At 43.5% G+C, this 16,566-nt stretch overlaps 1 protein-coding gene across 4 annotated transcripts in view; it reads left to right on the forward strand.

The window, feature by feature from the left end:
• The window catches only part of LOC119151702 (myocardial zonula adherens protein), an 82,101-nt gene extending 66,343 nt beyond the window's left edge, over positions 1-15,758 (forward strand). For 3 of the 4 annotated variants that reach the window (XM_037395916.1, XM_037395917.1, XM_037395914.1), the window contains one exon: positions 781-3,901. In XM_037395916.1, the coding sequence (XP_037251813.1) occupies positions 781-886 (106 nt within the window). In that variant the 3' untranslated portion in view covers positions 887-3,901. Of the gene's footprint in view, positions 1-780; positions 3,902-9,854; positions 10,551-11,212; positions 11,436-12,424 lie in introns of those variants that run through there. The other variant, XM_037395918.1, reaches the window with a different exon arrangement.
• The last annotated feature ends 808 nt before the right edge of the window (positions 15,759-16,566 follow it).

The following is a 16,566-nucleotide window of genomic DNA, read 5'->3' on the forward strand; positions in this document are numbered from 1 at the left end:
AGCCTTCCCCCCGTGTCACCACAGGGAAGGCAAACCAGAGACCAAAATAAGGATCATGCACACGGTAAGGACCAAAATAAGGACCATACACAACATACTACTACCAACAAGTAAACCTGTTTGTCTTAATGGCCCTGCAAATTAAATCATTTAGGTTGAGGAATGTAAATTAGCATATGAAATCAGCAAGCTGCAATACAAACTAAAATTTCTTTCCCAGTTTAAAAAGACACTAATTTCAGTGTTCAGCCTAGAGCATATTTTAATGGCATCAGTTTTGAAACCTCAAAACTGGTGTTTTTCAGTCAGGGTGCCAACAGAAAGTGATCTTTGTTGTCTTCTCTGGGGGCCCTCTGCATGTAACCACAGCCCCTACCTATCTGATAGTTTTTCTATTTTTGAGATTTATCTCTATGCAGAAGTTTATCTCTATGCAGCTTAGATTTTATGAAATTACTCTTCACAATCGTGTTCTTAAATGTAATATTGCTGTCTTTATTGTTGCAGGATCCTTAGTCCTAGTAACTGTGTTGCTGGACGTTCCAACGTGAGCACCAGCAGATGCCTGCATGTAAACTTGTCAGTATCTGCCACGGTTTTCATCAAATACTCTGTGGCATTATAGAAAAGAAATATGGAACATATCAAATACACTGAACAGTTTAATTTTAGCCTGTCAATATCAATAACAAAGCATAAGTTAATTGCAGTGGCATTTCCAGCCCAGCAGTCTGATACTCTGACATTAACTCTGTAAGCTTTTTCTTGTCTCCTTAACAGTACAAGTACTGAGAACAGAAGATCTCCTGAAAGCGCAAGGCCAGTGAGGACATACACCCCGTTCAAGCGGGTGTTGGAATTTAGCACAAAGAACAGTACATCTTGAGCATTCAAGTCAGCCTGCTTTATAAATATGAGCAAATATCTTGCACCTTTGCAGCTTGATTAGATAAATTTTTATCAAGTCATAGAGAAGAACAGCAGCATGGAGTCTTGCTAAATTTATCCTGAAAGCAGCTTTTTAGTAACTTCATATCTGAAGTTACCACTGACATTAACTGTGAGTGGGATACGGAAGAAGCGGGATGAGTGAAACAGCAGTCGTTACTGCTTCTTCAGAAGCTGTCTAGTGCAATGTGTCATTTCAAATGCCTGTAAGGAAGGACTTGTACAGCTGTACGTGGGGTTTTTTCTTCATTTGTGTTGTAATCCTGTTTGTGTAATGAAGCTTAATGTGTTTTATTTTCAATACTACTCGAAGCAGTATCTGAAACTGTGCTGGCAGAAGGTATTGGTCTGAAAGCTCCCCCTTCATCCGCGTATAAACTGGGAGGGCTGTTCAAGCCTGTCGGACAGACCTGGTGTAGTTGGGAGCTCTCTTCACCTGGAAGAAGTTCACTCCTAACTAGCACACTTTTGATGGGAGGGAGAGATGCAACTGGACTGCTTCAAACAACTCCCTCAACACCATGCACATGAATATCGTGTTTGTTGCTCAAAACAGTAAGCGATACAGCAGATGCTAATGGATTTTGCTTTGCTGGACTGAGGCACTGGTTTGCACTTTCTCAGTCATAGGACAGAGTGACTATTGGTGATGAATTCAATAGTAACTGTGTAGGAAAATCCCTGTCACTTGTTTTATTTACTTTTCCATTAGAGGAAGGAGTTTTCATTAAACAGATTTTTGCCTACAGCAACCTGCAGCGGTCCCTGCAATTCCTACAGCAATATCAATCCTGAATCAGGATTTTGATTTTTGAGTATTTTTTTTAATTTTTTTTTCCCAAAGCACTTAAAATCTTATCCTTGACTTCAAAGTACCAGCAGGAATGGCTGTATCTACTACTGAACTTATTTAAATATATATATAGGGTATTTTTTTACATCTTGTTTTGATCTCCCAGTCTTACTGAACTAAAATGAATTATGAATATTTTCTTGTAGTTCTATTAACATGACTGAAGGGCATTTTTTTTTTATTATGGTAACTGCTATGGAAAACAAACAACTTACATTTTGTATGATTAATATTGTTCTTGCATTGAATGTCAATCCCAGGAGGTACTCACCTTGCCACAGGGCTTCACAAAGTGATTGCTTTTATCTCCAGTCTAATGCCAGTTCTTAAATTCAGTACTGTCTGTTCAAATAAAGTATACTCAGTAGAGTTGTATTTAAAATAGCAATATTGACCTCATAATCCAAATCTTATTCCTGTATTATTTCATGGGTTTCTGAATTTGTTAGAGAAGTTTGTTTATTTAGTAGTGAAACAGCACAGCTACGGAATAAAGAAGCCTGTACTGGAGGAATGACTGAAGGATGTTTTCATGTGGTACAGGTACCTTGCAGGAATGTGAATTGCTTGATATAACCAAAGCGTGTACAGAATAAAATGGGAAGCTCAAACTTCTGCAGCTTTTGTGCTCAGATCATCCTTTGCACGGAAGCTATTTTTTTTACTCGTGTCATGTTCAGCTCCTGAGAACTTAAAATTGTCATTCTTCTTAAAAAGTCAAACACAGTATTATGGATTGTGTTATGCACAGAATTCAAGAAATAATTGCAATCAAAGCCATTCACAAAAAGGTAATTATCTACTGTGTGAAGGAAGCCTGTAATAATCTTCACTGGTATAGAAATCGCAAGCATTAACAGCTGCTCAATATTTCTTTTAAAAAGAATAAATAAAACCTACATCATTAGTTTTAATAGCTCTAGAAGGAAACTCAGTTTACATGTGATGAGGGAGTGCAGAAGATCTCATAGATATCAAAAAGGCGAAGAAAACCCTCCAGCTGTCACATTAGTAGACAGGTGTCATACATACCATGCATTTACTTAAATAGCTTCTCCCACAGATGAGGTGCAAAACCCTTGCAGAGTGGGAAAGGTCTTGAAGAGAAGGTCCCCAGGAGTAAAGCCTGCTCCCTGTAAAAACAGCCCCCAAAGTACCCTGTCGTTATGCGAAGTAGAGAATTGTCTCGCACCCGAGTACCAGAGACGTGGAAGGAGCTGGCACATGGAGAAGCTGTAATCGTAACAGCGTGTAGGGTACTTGGGGACTTGTGGTTGAAGTTTTGACGCCTGATCCAATTTGGGAGACTGAGTTTGCTGAACAAAGTTCCCCACGTAGCGGTTAATGTGTTCATATAAACATAATTCATTTAGCGATTGATCAACTAAGATCATGAATGAATAAGAGAGAACACATTTAAATGGGAGGTGTATGTTGATGGACCCAGAAGATGGTGGGTAATGACCCAACTCGAAATTTCACGGATAAGCTTTGTACTTGCGTGATCACACCTCCCTCTCGTGGCTGATAATAGCAAATAGTTGGACAGTGTCTGGTTTTCAACAGAAAGACCCTAAAAATGAATCCCAGCTGGCCATATTAATGTCCGTTAGGGATGGGATGCAGCTGCAGCTCATGACACAATGCCGTGTAGCACTTTGTGTGCCCGTAGTCCCTCGGTATTTCAGGAATTTAATTCCGAACCGTGGTTTGTGAAAGTTACCTTCAAAGTTAAGATGAAGGGATGAAGGTGATATTTTTAAGTAAAAGGAAAGATGTTGTAAAAGACACCAGCTGACAAGTTTAAATAAGTAAAAATACTTTATCCCTCTGGTTTTGGCCAGAATTCAGAAAACCACCCGGTGACTGGGAGGTGCTCAGTGAATGGTGGGAGAGGGCAGGATGAAGTAAGAAAAAATGCTGGTTTGACACCGACTTCAAAGGGAAGTTCATTCTATTTTTAATACACTCCTGAGGATCTCCTCTGAAAATACTGCAAGCTATTTTAGCTCTGAGACTTGCAAAATTATACTTATCAGCTCAAGACTTTACCAAGGCTGCAGGTATTTACCAAGGTGTTAAGTTTTTCCTGTAAAAGTTTTCTGTATTTTTCCCTAAACCAAATAGGGATTGAAGTCTATGCAATATTCTAAGAGTATTTTGATGTGCAGTGAGCTGGATGACCATAATTTGATTGGACGACTGCTCTAAATTTGGTGACTGAAGAACAGGAGAGGAACAGTATTTATGTAATTGTGTTACATGAAAATGTAGAGCTTTCCAGTCAAGTCAGCAGCAATGTAAATTAGCATAGATAATAACAAATTCAATGAAAAGACCGTAACACTTCAGTGTAAATTTTGTCAATTTGAGATTGGGTTAATTAGCACCATAACATTAGAAACTAGTAAAATTTCTGTAAACAACAATAAAAGCCATGTAGGTAGGTCCCAGAAAGTGCACTGGATACAAGTCAATTGTATGACTGCATTTGTATCATGATTACAAGTATTCTTTTGTGATTTATTCCAGATACTCTGGAAAGTATTTTGGGATACAGTTTTCATATACGCTGTATAAAAAATGCAGTTATGTTGTATGCTTTTAATATATCCTGTATGTAGGACATGGAAAAGATAAATTGCAATAAATAATTGTATTTAAACTTTCTATTCTGTTGTGTCAACATTCATTTAGAACTAAACTTAACTTAGAACCTTGCGAACGCTTACTCTACACAATCTTGTTTGTTCAAAACATGTATGAATGCAAAAGCGGTTTCTCTGGAGGCTTGATGTTCTTGTCCGTGTTTCCTTTGGCAGATGGGCTCTTGAGAACAGGAAGACACTCCCTTGCTAAAGACTAAAGACTCTTCTCGAAGCCAAGTAACAAAAGTAGATGAAATAAAGAACTATTGAATTGCACAGGATAAACAAGAACTGGGCAGCGCAGCTCTTGCAAAAAAAACCGAACTTCAGATCCCACAGATAACATTTGAACGCGTCTGGGATGATGCTCTCCAGGCTGCAGCATAATGAGATTGGGATGATTGTAGCCCCCTTTTTTTTTTTTTTTAACAGTTTATATCCACTCACTGTAAATAAAGATTTAAGACTGTCGCAATGAAACAATCTACTTGTCAACTAAGTAAGACGAGGTCATGCAAAGCTGACAATTGCAGTGTGCCTGGTTTGCAGTGCTCAGCTGCAGAATGTGAAGGTTTTGACTTGAATAATGCTTCCTCGTGTGTATTCAGTACAGATCGCCAAAGGACCTCATAAAATCTCATTGAGATCAGCAATGCTGAATCTACAACATATCATTCTGGGAGCTGGGTATTACTGCTTTTTGGAGAGTCTTTAAATTCTGAAGACTTTTAGACATGGAAAGATGAGCAAATAGGTAAGAAGTAAGTTCTCCCCGCATGAAGTCTGTATTTCTGTACAGGAGATGCCTGCTCCACAGAACGGAGACACATACGCTGAGTTACACTCCACTTATATTTTATTTCATTCCCATTCAGCACTTGAGGCTATTTGCATGTGTAGAAGAAATGTGCTCAAGAGACCTGATGAGTTAAGGCCCTTCCAGCCCTACCTCAAGCACTAGAACATGGAAGAAACACAGGAAAACAAGGTGACAGGAGCCGTCTGCAACTTAAGGTATGTGAAAATTCTCAAAAGAAAAAGGGACCTGGTGGTTACAGAGAAAATACATAGAAGTGAACATCTGTGAGGTTACAATATTCTGTAAAGGTGCGTGTGGTGTGTAGGTGTACAATAATCTGTTGCTTCCCATATGAAAACCCAGATGTTGATAGGTATAAGCATATATAGGATCACTTTTGAAGTGTTTGGGACATTTTTAGAGAAAAAAGGTTAAGGGAGGTGTTATTTTCTTTAAATTAAGGAAAATAAAATGAATTATTGTGAAGGTGTATCATGCAGATTAAAAAAGGTTTTTTTAAAAAAATAAAATTATTAATTTAAATTCCAAATATTAATACTGTTTTTTCTGTAATTTGGGGGTGGTTTATTTTGTATGTGTGGCTGGATTTCTCTCCTCCTGCCCCTCAATATTTCCACCTAGGAGCAGAGAAACTGTAAAAGTAGTTTTTTACCCCTCAAAACCTACATTCTAAAGTACCTTTTGCCCCTTTTCCCAGTGAAAAGAAGTAACATTTATGTATTTATAGAGTTGAAGAAAGGAGAAAAGGACAATGGAAATTATTCATTTAACAGAAAAGAAGCGAGTGTTAGTTTTACTTTTAATACCAATTTGAGGCAGACTCAGATATCTCTGGCAGGAAATTTTCCACCTGAAAAAATTCAGCCAGTTGTACTTCAGGGCCACCTCCAGCAAAACGTCATATGACTAGAAAACATCAGCCTAGTCCTAACTGGCATTGATAAAACAGAAATACTAAAAATTCAGACACAAATGTGTGTGGCAGTGTTTCTTGTAACTGATGTAATCTATTAAAAAAAACCAAACTTGCTAGAATAAGATAGTTATTTTAATTCCTTTCTTTCTAACCATACTATATATGAAGTTGAATACTCCTGGGTCACACCTTGCTTTTTGTTGCTTTCTTCATGCAGTTTATTCTTTTTTGTTAGTATACCTGGTTTTCTTCTGCATTGCCATTCTAATGATTTCACTTTCTTGTAGAAATAATACTAACTTGCATAGTAATTCCAGCCACGCTATTGCAGAATAAATTATATTTAACTCTAGATATCTAGTGACAGAAAACAGACTGACTGAAAACTGTATCTAATAATAGCTCTTGAGATAATGTCCTAAGTGAGAAACATAGCAAAGCCCATTACTCAAGAAATAATAAACCCACCAGTTTTGTTATAGACTTGGCTCACATGAATGCTGATCAAAATATTCAAGAAATTGATAAAAAATAAAACCTCTAATCAAGAATGCTCTGAGGAGAACTATAAAAACATGACTGTGTACTGCAAATAATCACTGTCAAGCCTCCAAAGAGAAGCAAGAGCAAAGCCTGAAGAGTAAACTTGTAGTAGGTATTGCTGGATGGCGATTACTCATGTTCAGAGGGTGGCTAGTGAGGATTTTCCTACACACCTGTATTTCGCCCCAGAGCAAGCAATACCCAAGTATATGATTTTCCTCTCTCACAAGTGCTCCATACTTCTGCTCCTGGACTGAGAAAGCTTCAATCTATTTTTCCTTCTTCACATTTGTATCTAAATTGATACTATCTAGATTGCATTGTAACTAGATGCTGCCTGTCTCTCCATAAACAAGGACATATTTGTTTCGGCACCTTCCAAATTTCAGCTATGCGTTCGTCATTCTGGAACTGTGTGTTACCTGCAAACAGACTATGGTATTCCAAAATGTAACACTCCCGAACTGTAAAGATGAAAAATACTCCTTTCCAATGACCTTGGGCAAATACTGACTTGGTGAATGGTATTACATGGGGGGCTACAGAATGATTGGTCGCGATTCCCAGCAGTCACATTATTAGGACTTTATTATCTTCATTTTTTGCTCTTTTTCATGTTTATGCAGTTTAGTACATAACCTGAAACCTGCTGTAAATACTGTCATTACTTTTCTGTACATGTAATAACAGCAGTTCATGGAATCACAGAACGGTTTGGGTTGGAAGGGACCTTCAAGACCACCTCATTCCACCCCCCCACAATGGGCAGGGACCCCTCCCATCAGCCCAGGCTGCCCCCAGCCCCATCCAGCCTGGCCCTGGGCACTGCCAGGGATGGGGCACCCACAGCTGCTCTGGGCAGCCTGGGCCAGTGTCCCACCACCCTCACAGTGAAGAAGTTGAACTGAGATAATGAACCATCATTATATTGTGCAGGTGCCGACCAGTGCCCTAATGAGGTCAGTCCTTCTGGACTCTGCCACGCAGGCAGGAGCAGTGCAGTTTCCATGCCCAGCCTTCCCGCTGTCTCTGATCTGTACAGGAGAAAGAGGCTAAAAAGCAAGATGTAAGTGCTCCTTGTTGCATAAAAAAAGATGCGTAAGTGTTACCCAGGTGGCGCAGGCTGAGGCCGCATTGCAGAGGCAGCTGTTCGGAGCACTTGTGTCCCTCAGCAGTGGGTCACCTGGCGGGAGAAGCTGGTGGCCTTTTCCTCTCCCTGCGCCCTCAGGGAAACCTCCCCGAGGGGTTCCCCACGGGAGGTGGTCCAGGCTGCGCACAACAGACGGCGAAACCGTCTCTCCAGTGGCTTAACTTGGCTTCCCTCGCCCTGGCGCTGGCGCGTGTCCCACGGGCACCTGCCCGCTCGATTAACCCCCTTTCCCCGGCCCTCAGCCGTTCCTCTCGCGTCCAGCTGCGCATCCCCGGGGCGGCAGCCACGTCCCGGGGCTTCCTCCCCGCTGCGGCCCGGCAGGTCCCCTGCGTCCTGCCCGTACAGCAACGCGTTAACAGCCGCTGGGAAATACGCCCCTACCAGTGCCTGGATCGAGAAACCTCCACTGGGATTGATTTAAAAAGGCTGACCTCTGCCACCTGGGAGCCACCGCTTGGCTGATAACCTTACTGCTACCGGACGCAGCGGGCTGACTAAGGCTTGTGGCACTGGCATCGGTGAGGAAGGTTCCAAGCGGGCAGCCCGGCGCCATGCGGCAGTCGGAGCTCCTGGGTTCCGTCTGCATCGTGCCAGAACGTGGGGTCTCTGATGGGCACAAGTCAGTGCCACGTACAGAAAACGTTAACAAGTCTCTGAAAGTGCAGCTCGCACGCTCGGCAGGAACTGGCCCTCCGCGGGGGGCTGCCAAGCACACGGGGGGGGGGGCGCGGCTGTCGAAATGACAACGCAAAGTACTGCGGGAGGCACCGAAGGGTCCTAAGGGTGCCGAGCCCGGCGCTGCAACCCGCCCCCGCCCCGCCCCGCCCCGCCCCGCCCCGCCCCGCCCCGCCCCGCCCCGCCCCGCCCCGCCCCGCCCCGCCCCGCCCCGCCCCGCCCCGCCCCGCCCCGCCCCGCCCCGCCCCGCCCCGCGGCTGGGGACACCGGCAGCGCGGCCGCCGTCGGGCACCGCCTCAAGGCGTGCGTGACGCCCCGGAAGGAGCCCCGCCCTTCCCCGCCCCGCCCCGCCCCGCCCTTCCCCGCACTTCCCCGCCCTTCCCCGCACTTCCCCCGCCTGCCTGGGCGCGGCTGTCTCCGCGCTCGCGGGCCCCCGCGGCGGGGCCGTGCCGGCCTTCGCGTTCCGCCTGGGCGGGCCCTGTCGCTCTGCCGTCGCTTCCGGTAAGATGGCGGCCCGCAGGGAGCTGCGGAAGCGGCGGCGGGCGCGGGAGGCCGCCCCGGTGACAGGCGGCGGGCGGGCGGCATGGCAGCGGCGGGCGGCGGCGCTGACCTGCGGGGCCGGAGCCTCCCAGAGCTGCGGGAGATGCTGCGGCGGCAGGAGCGGCTGCTGGCGGACCGGTGAGGGGAGGCGCGGCCGAGCAGCGGGTCGGGCCTGCCGCCGGCCTCGCCCGGCCCGCGGAGGCGGCGGGGGACGCGCCTGTGCCTGTCCGGCCCCGCTGGGGCTGCCGGAGGCCGCGCGCCACCGTCAGGCTGCGGGGGCACGGCGTGGGGTCCTTCCCGTTATACCCGGGCGGGCGGGCAGCCGGGGGCGCTCGCGGCGCCCTGTGCGTGGGTGGGGGGTCACAGCGCCCTGTGCGGGGGGGCTGGCAGCGCCCTGTGCGGGGGTTGGGGGGGGTCACAGCGCCTGTGCGGGGCCTGTGCTCAGGGGGTACGGGCAGGAAAACGTGTGCACTTCCCTGAGAGCACAATCCGGAACGAGCTCCGCAGCCGGCAGCGCTCAGGGCAGCGGCTGTGCCTTTCAGCAGGAGAAAAACGTGTTGGTGACTTTGTCACAGCGGACCCCTGAGGCCGCGAGTGCTCAGCATCTCACCGCTTTTCAGAAACCTAATATGTAAGTCAGAAACTTAATGTTAGATTGAGAAACCTGCCACATTAACTGTTCTTACAAAACAGTTCTGTATCTCAGGTTGAAACAGGATTGTTTACCCTGTGGAATAATTTTGGTTTGTTTTTGGCCGTAGGAAATTCATTGCTAGGCTCCCAGACAAGGGTAAGAAGATCTCCGATTTTGCTGAGAAGCTGACGCTTGCCATTTTCCAAGAGGAAGAATTAGCGAGGACGGCTGAGCTGTTATCTGCTGTCAGATTGGAGTTTCAGGTGAAGCAAGAGGAGATTGATACAAGCAAACAGCAAATTATACTAAATAAGGACACACCAAACTGTGACAATTCCTCAGTCTTTCATGAAAACTGTAATATTGAAGAAGTTTCTGAGACTTCTTCCCAAAGGCAGGAGGCAGAATGTATTGAGCCAGATGCCACAAATACAGCTCTGGAAAATCAAAGAACTAAGAGGAAAAATGATAAAGACAAGACTGTTATGAAAGATCAGAGTCTTTTCTGTGACGTTGTCCCCAAGTCAGCCACGAGCAGTCATCTGAAAAACGAACAGCAGGTATCTAAGAGCAATACTGAGGATGGCAGAGAAACTACGGGTGCTCTGGACAACAGTAAAGACACTTTGGTTGATGCCTTTCGAAACATTACAATTGTAGATGGGGATAATAGTGAAAAAGTGTTGGAAGAGGAGCAGAACGTGGCTAAACATAAGGGCAATATCTTTGGAAACGTGCACCCCAAGACACCACATTATATTGAAGTTCTAGAGGCTAGATCCAAGAACCCAGTCATAAAAAAAAGCAAATTTAAAACACATGTGTAAGTATTATGGACTAGGAAAACTTTTTGTGAAATAATTGACTTGTAAAAATTGGAAATGGTATAGAACAGGCATGGTGGGTGTATTTTCTTGTGATGATTGAAGAGATTTAAAGTCATTTGACATGCAAGGTTAATTAATCTGTGTGATCTTTACCATTAGGTTCCACAGAATCTCAATATTAAGCAGTGGTCTTGTTCTGCCCATTTGAAACGACTGTTATGAATCTCCATAGAGTTTCATAGCTTAAGCTACAAAACTGTTAAACAATTGGCAAAACTTCCTTGTGGATCGATTCTAGAACTCGTAGAGCTTTAGCAGCAGGTACCCTTTTGCTTTTCCTGCACCTCTTGAGAAACTACAATTCACATTGTCTGCACTGGTAGCAGCAGGAGTTTATACTCTGTGTGGCTCCCAGAGCATTGCTATTTCATGCTTGCTAATTAATTGGCGTAAGTTTTTTGTTCGCTATCAGGAGTAGCATGTCTGAAGAGAAATCTTTTTAGTTTTTCTGAGTGCTGCTGATTTTTTTATTTGTTGTCATAACACTTCAGATTTCTTTTCAGCTCTTACATGTTGAAAGTAACGAGTTTTGGAACGGAAGTTGTTCAACCTTGTACTGCAAATTTGGGTCACAATTTTTATGTTTTATCTCTTCCAGATTGTCAGGAGAGCAAAGTGGGTCATCGCACGGTTCCTCCTCCAGTCAGTCACCTGGGGGATCTGGCTTTTCAATTACTAGTGAAGAAAGACGACTTAGAGATAAGAAACATTTGAATGACATCACAGCAGCTCGGCTGCCACCACTTCACCATTCCCCTGCGAAGCTGCTATCCATAGAGGAATCTATAGCGATTCAGATACAGCAAAAAGAAGCGTATGAGGTACGAATCTCTGATTTGGTTTGAAAAGTAATCATGTAATTGGGATAACTCTTAAATAAGAAAGCATAAAGGGTTCTTTTCATACTGATTAATTTGATGGTGAAATTGAAATGGGCAGACTTTGGAGAAAGGCACTTTTTTGTGTTTGATTCTTTTAACAATATAAGTAATGTAGTAAGCCTTTCTGAAACTGTAATTTCTGCATTAAACAAAATCTTTTGTTACTCTACATGTGTTGATATGCTAACTTCATTGCATTCACTTCGCCTCTGACTAGAAATTTAAATGTCTACCTTGTCTGTTAGTCTTTAACGAGTTTTTGGCCCTTGCATAGATGAAGGCCTGGCAGTATTTGTTGTTCTTAAAACAAGCAGGTGTCTGCGTTTGCCTTTATTTATGCTGCACCTGAAGAATCAGAGTTCTGAGCTTCTTCCCATTCTGTTGTAATGGATTTTGATTTTGACTTTCCAGGGAGTGCCAAGCTAATGTTTAAATCAGATGCTATTGTAAAAGTGTTTGTTGCTGCTTGTTGTTTTAAAAGCACTTGCTAATTTAGTCATCTTGACACTTGAAGGGAGGTAATTTATTTTGAAAATGGAGGCAGATTTTTTTGTGGAGGTAGCTGAATGACAAGCATTGCCATTGCTGTGTGGTTATGGTGCACAGCTGCTCCCTTATGTGGACTGATTTTTGTTCTGTTAGAGCTGATGGTTAGTGTATCGCGTGTGAGGACTGCCACGTGGAGCATTTAAACTCTTATAAAAAGGTCTTCAAATGTCAATAGCACAGTTATGCGTAAGTGTGAAAAGAAACCTGAAATTTGCTAGTTAGTAAAACTTGTAATTACGACCACTGAAATTACTAATACTATTATGTCAAGTTTATGCTTCAGTATATTAGTTTTTTCATGACCACCACGACAAAAGTTACAAACGAACACTTTTTCTAAGTTATGTTCTTTTTTTTTTTCTTTTCTTTCTTTCGTGTAGGAAATGCAGGCCAAGCTTGCGGCACAGAAGCTTGCGGAGAGATTGAATATAAAAATGCTCAGGTTTGAACCAGAGGGGGAGGCCTCAATGCAATACAGAGAAGTAAGAGATGAAGATTATTTTTCAGCAGAGGACTGAATTCAAGAAGGGATGTCTGAGATGAGCCATGTAACTGATATTTATGCAGTACTTCCTAAAACCCAAACCTACATACTGAAAATGCTTGATCCAGTCATTTTTTTCTTTTAAAATTTTAACATTGCAATTATAGGAAGGGTTCGATGTAAGTGTTATTAAATGGTAACACCAGTGTTATTTAGGGGCTGGTTTTTGAGAACTTGGGGCAGTTAACCCTTACGGAGTGCCTCATAGTTTTCAGCTATGGCAAAATGAGCTCTTGAATACACTTTTGCAGGCTGTGATGAGTCATCTAAGAGAGAAGGTTTCTTCTGTGCAGAAATGTGATTGCAAAGGGCATCAGCACAGGTGTCCATAAAGTAAGCTAAGGTGCCTGTGAACTGCTTGCATGTGTGAAAGGTCATCTTGTATAAATGTGAGATACTTCTATCTGTTTAAAATTATCCTGCTTTTACCATGTGGTGAAAATACATGCCAGCACAGCTACAATAAATAATGTGGCAGTTAGGCTGTAAGTTGGCTTCTTAATGCATCAGAACTTGTTTCTGTGCCCGCACCTTAAAATAACACTTTCTGCCCTTATGTTGTAAATAGGTAAGAATTTCAAATTATTTTGTAACTCAGATTTTGTTTGGGCTTAAGGAACTCTGCTGTTTCATTTTTTGTTATTACTGCAAAGCACATCAAGAGATCAAGCTGATCTGAAGACTATAATATTTTTATTAAAGGTCTTGGTGTTTTTCCATATTTTTGTACACTGCTTTCATACTTTGGAATACTATTTTTTCATAGTCCGATACTGTAAATTAAAGAGATTCGCCCTCTGGTTTTCTTGGAGAAAATGTTCTGTGTATTTTGAAGTTTTAGCTGTTTTTTGAAGATAAAAAAAAATCTTCCGTACAATAACATTTTCTGCCTCTTAATATGAATTTTGAAAGATAAAAAATGTAGCTGAAAAGTATTTCACAATTGATACTCCACTGCTGACTAGGATTTTCCAAGCCTAGTGTGAGTTCTGTTCTAAAAAACTAACCTCAGAGATTCCTTGTGTAGCCTGGCAGCACCGGTTTTCTGAGATGCTGCAGCAGCAGTGTGTGCAGGGCTCTCCCTGGATGTGTACATATTCCTGCAGGAATGGTGTCTCCAGATGTGGGTCATTCAAAAAGCTGCATGATATCATCTAGAAATGGGGGGTGAAAGTCTCTGCCACTTCTTGAGTGCATACAGCACCTCGCTAGCAGGCAGTAGCTCTCCCAGATGCTCCACAAGCTCTCCCAGGCACTTCCTGTGGCACAGTTCATACCCCAGCAATGCAGTTTGACAGGTGGAACTGCTATGAAGCTAGTATGTTGTATTTTTTGACTAGGTCATCTGTTGCTCACCTGTGATCCCTCTTTCCTGTACCTTTTCACAGGTTTCTGGTTCTCTTTATTCATTGGCTTTTCATCAGCTCTCTGCTCTTCCCTTTTCCTTATAAGATTTATTCACCTCTTAATAAAGCAAATTCATATTCTGTGTCCCTGCACCACCCTTTCATGTGACATACGCTGCCTGTGTCTGCATTTAACTTGTACCACATGCCATGCATCCTCCTGCCATTGCTGTCCTCTCTTGCTTTCTGTAACTCCATCTAAATACCAGCTGTGCACCTGGGTCACTTGAGCAGCTTGCAGAAACCTGAATGTCTTTATGTTTTTGCCATAGCTGCCCTCTTGCTGAGGCTTTCCTTTCTTTTTTCCTATTTTGGTGCAGACTGTGCAGGTCTTTGCCACTTCCAGCCCTTACTATCCTCCTTTTTGCCACCTTTTTTTTTTTTTTTTCCTTCTTTTCTCTATTTTCTGTGGTCCTGCTTCATCCTTTCCACCTTCTCACCATCGCTTGTCTGTCAGCACTGTTTTTTGGCACATTTTCATTGTCAGTCATGGAACAGGCTGCCCAGAGAAGCTGTGGGTGCCCCGTCCCTGGAAGTGTTCAGGGCCAGGCTGGATGGGGCTTGGAGCAACCTGGGCTGGTGAAAGGTGTCCCTGCCTGTGGGGTGGGAACTAGGTGATCTTTAGGAATCCTTTCAACCCAAACCATTCTATGATTACATGGTTGATTCCCATTCATCCCTCAGCACCCACGCTGATGGCCCATCTGTTCCTCAGCTGTATGCATTTCTGCCCTCGGAGCCTTCCTTCAGCATGTGGCTCTGCCTCTGTGGGTGCAGCTCATTGCTCAGATTGCCATTTGCCATCGTCTGTGGTACTGCTCAAGGACAAGAAGCCTCAGAAGTGCATTGGTTTTGCCTTTGCTGTTGCATGAAGCACAAGTTACCCCTTTCAGGCTTGTTTGCATCTCTCCCCTTTGTTACTACCATCACCCTTGTCCCCATACCGATTGTGCTGTTGCACCTTTTTAAGTTACTGCGTGTGGGTTTTCCATGCTGGGTTTTCTGTGCTGAAGGAATTTATGCAAAACTACACAGGTGAGAATTTGTTTTCTAGATTACGGAAATCTAGCTTAATGTGGGCTTCTGCTGATCACTCTCTTAAGCTAACTACAGTTATGCTCTTCCCTTGCACTCTTAAGGCTTACTTTTGCTCTCTAAAGTTTGTGAAGCTGAGGCAGTTTTCTTGACCTGTATTTTGATAGCATTCAGCATGTTCGGACTTTGCTAAAGCAGATCCCCTGAATGGGCAAACTTCACACCCTTAAAGGGGGGTGGGGGTGGGTGAGGAAAGTCAGTGTTGGAACAGGTGAAGCGCATTATGTATTGTTACACAGTTAGCAGCTGGTCAGCACAGTGCTGTGTGAGTACAAAACCAAGCATAAGGTACAAAGTCTGGAAGCTTTCATGAGAGGTTGTTGGTCCTGGGTTCTGAGCACAGGTACGTACTTGGAATTTAGATTTTGTGAGTGATAAGAAAGCAAAGAGTTGGGTGTGAAGAGTGTCCCATGTTAAGGAGGTGTGCGATCCAGATGTTTGTAAAAGGTTAGAGTAAGAGGGTGAATCATGGAATGGTTTAGTCGTATTGAGTTGAGTTTCTGAGAGCATATGGTGTTGCTGTTGTGTATTTCACTGTTCTCTAGTTCCAGAACATTTCAAAACACACTGAGAACTGGGGAGCTTGCTGTCTTTTTGGGGAGTGGACCGTTTTATTGGAGTGGGCTGTTAAACTTGTAGAAAATAAAGAACTGATAATATATTTCTGAAGTTCCTCGTGTGAATAACGTTTTGTTTTGACCATGTAATGTTTGCAGTCAATATTGGGGAAAACGGGAACCTTCTGTTTCAGTTCTCTATTAGGGAAACACTGGAGATGGAGTGAGGAAACAATTGCTATACAGGGAAAGAAAACTTTTGGGAATGCAAATGGACAGAAAAGATCTGTAAGACCAAAGGTGGGTGATGGTGCAGGCCTGAAAGATGGCACAGAGACAGAGCTTAAATGGTGTGCTGCCAGGTCCAAGAGCATGTGAGGCAGGTATCTGTGCAGCAGCAGCGGCAGTCCCTGGATTTATGCATCGTTAGGAGCACCTGATCCCCAAACTGCACAGAAGAAAAGCACTGTAACAAGAATTTCTGTTCACAGCTGTAAGCTTTGAGGGAGAAAACATGCAATCTAGTTTGCTACCTGTGGTGATAATGTGCTTTAGAGGATTTAGCAGCCTAAAAATTTATGTTAAGTATTTGGGAAATAACACTGAAAGAAGAAAGACCTAAATGCTGCTGTACTTAATTATTTGAGGGGACTATATGAGTAACTAAGGGTAGAAAAGATGCACAAGCTTTTTGTGGTTTTTAGAGTTGGACCTGATAGGTCAGCAGTTCCGTTAGTAGTTTTCTGTCTGATGGCTTGTGGGCTGCTTCTAAGGGCCATGCAATCAAAAAAAAAAAAAAAAAAATGGTAAGTGACAGTAAGCTGCAAGCTCCTGTGTGGAGGAAACAGGTCCTGCAAATTGAGAGAATTTGAAAACCGTGGCTCTGTGCTGTGTAATTTCTGAACATGCCACTGGGACAG

This window comes from Falco rusticolus, chromosome 7 (genome assembly GCF_015220075.1).
Source record: "Falco rusticolus isolate bFalRus1 chromosome 7, bFalRus1.pri, whole genome shotgun sequence".
In the NCBI taxonomy this organism is placed as follows: domain Eukaryota; kingdom Metazoa; phylum Chordata; class Aves; order Falconiformes; family Falconidae; genus Falco; species Falco rusticolus.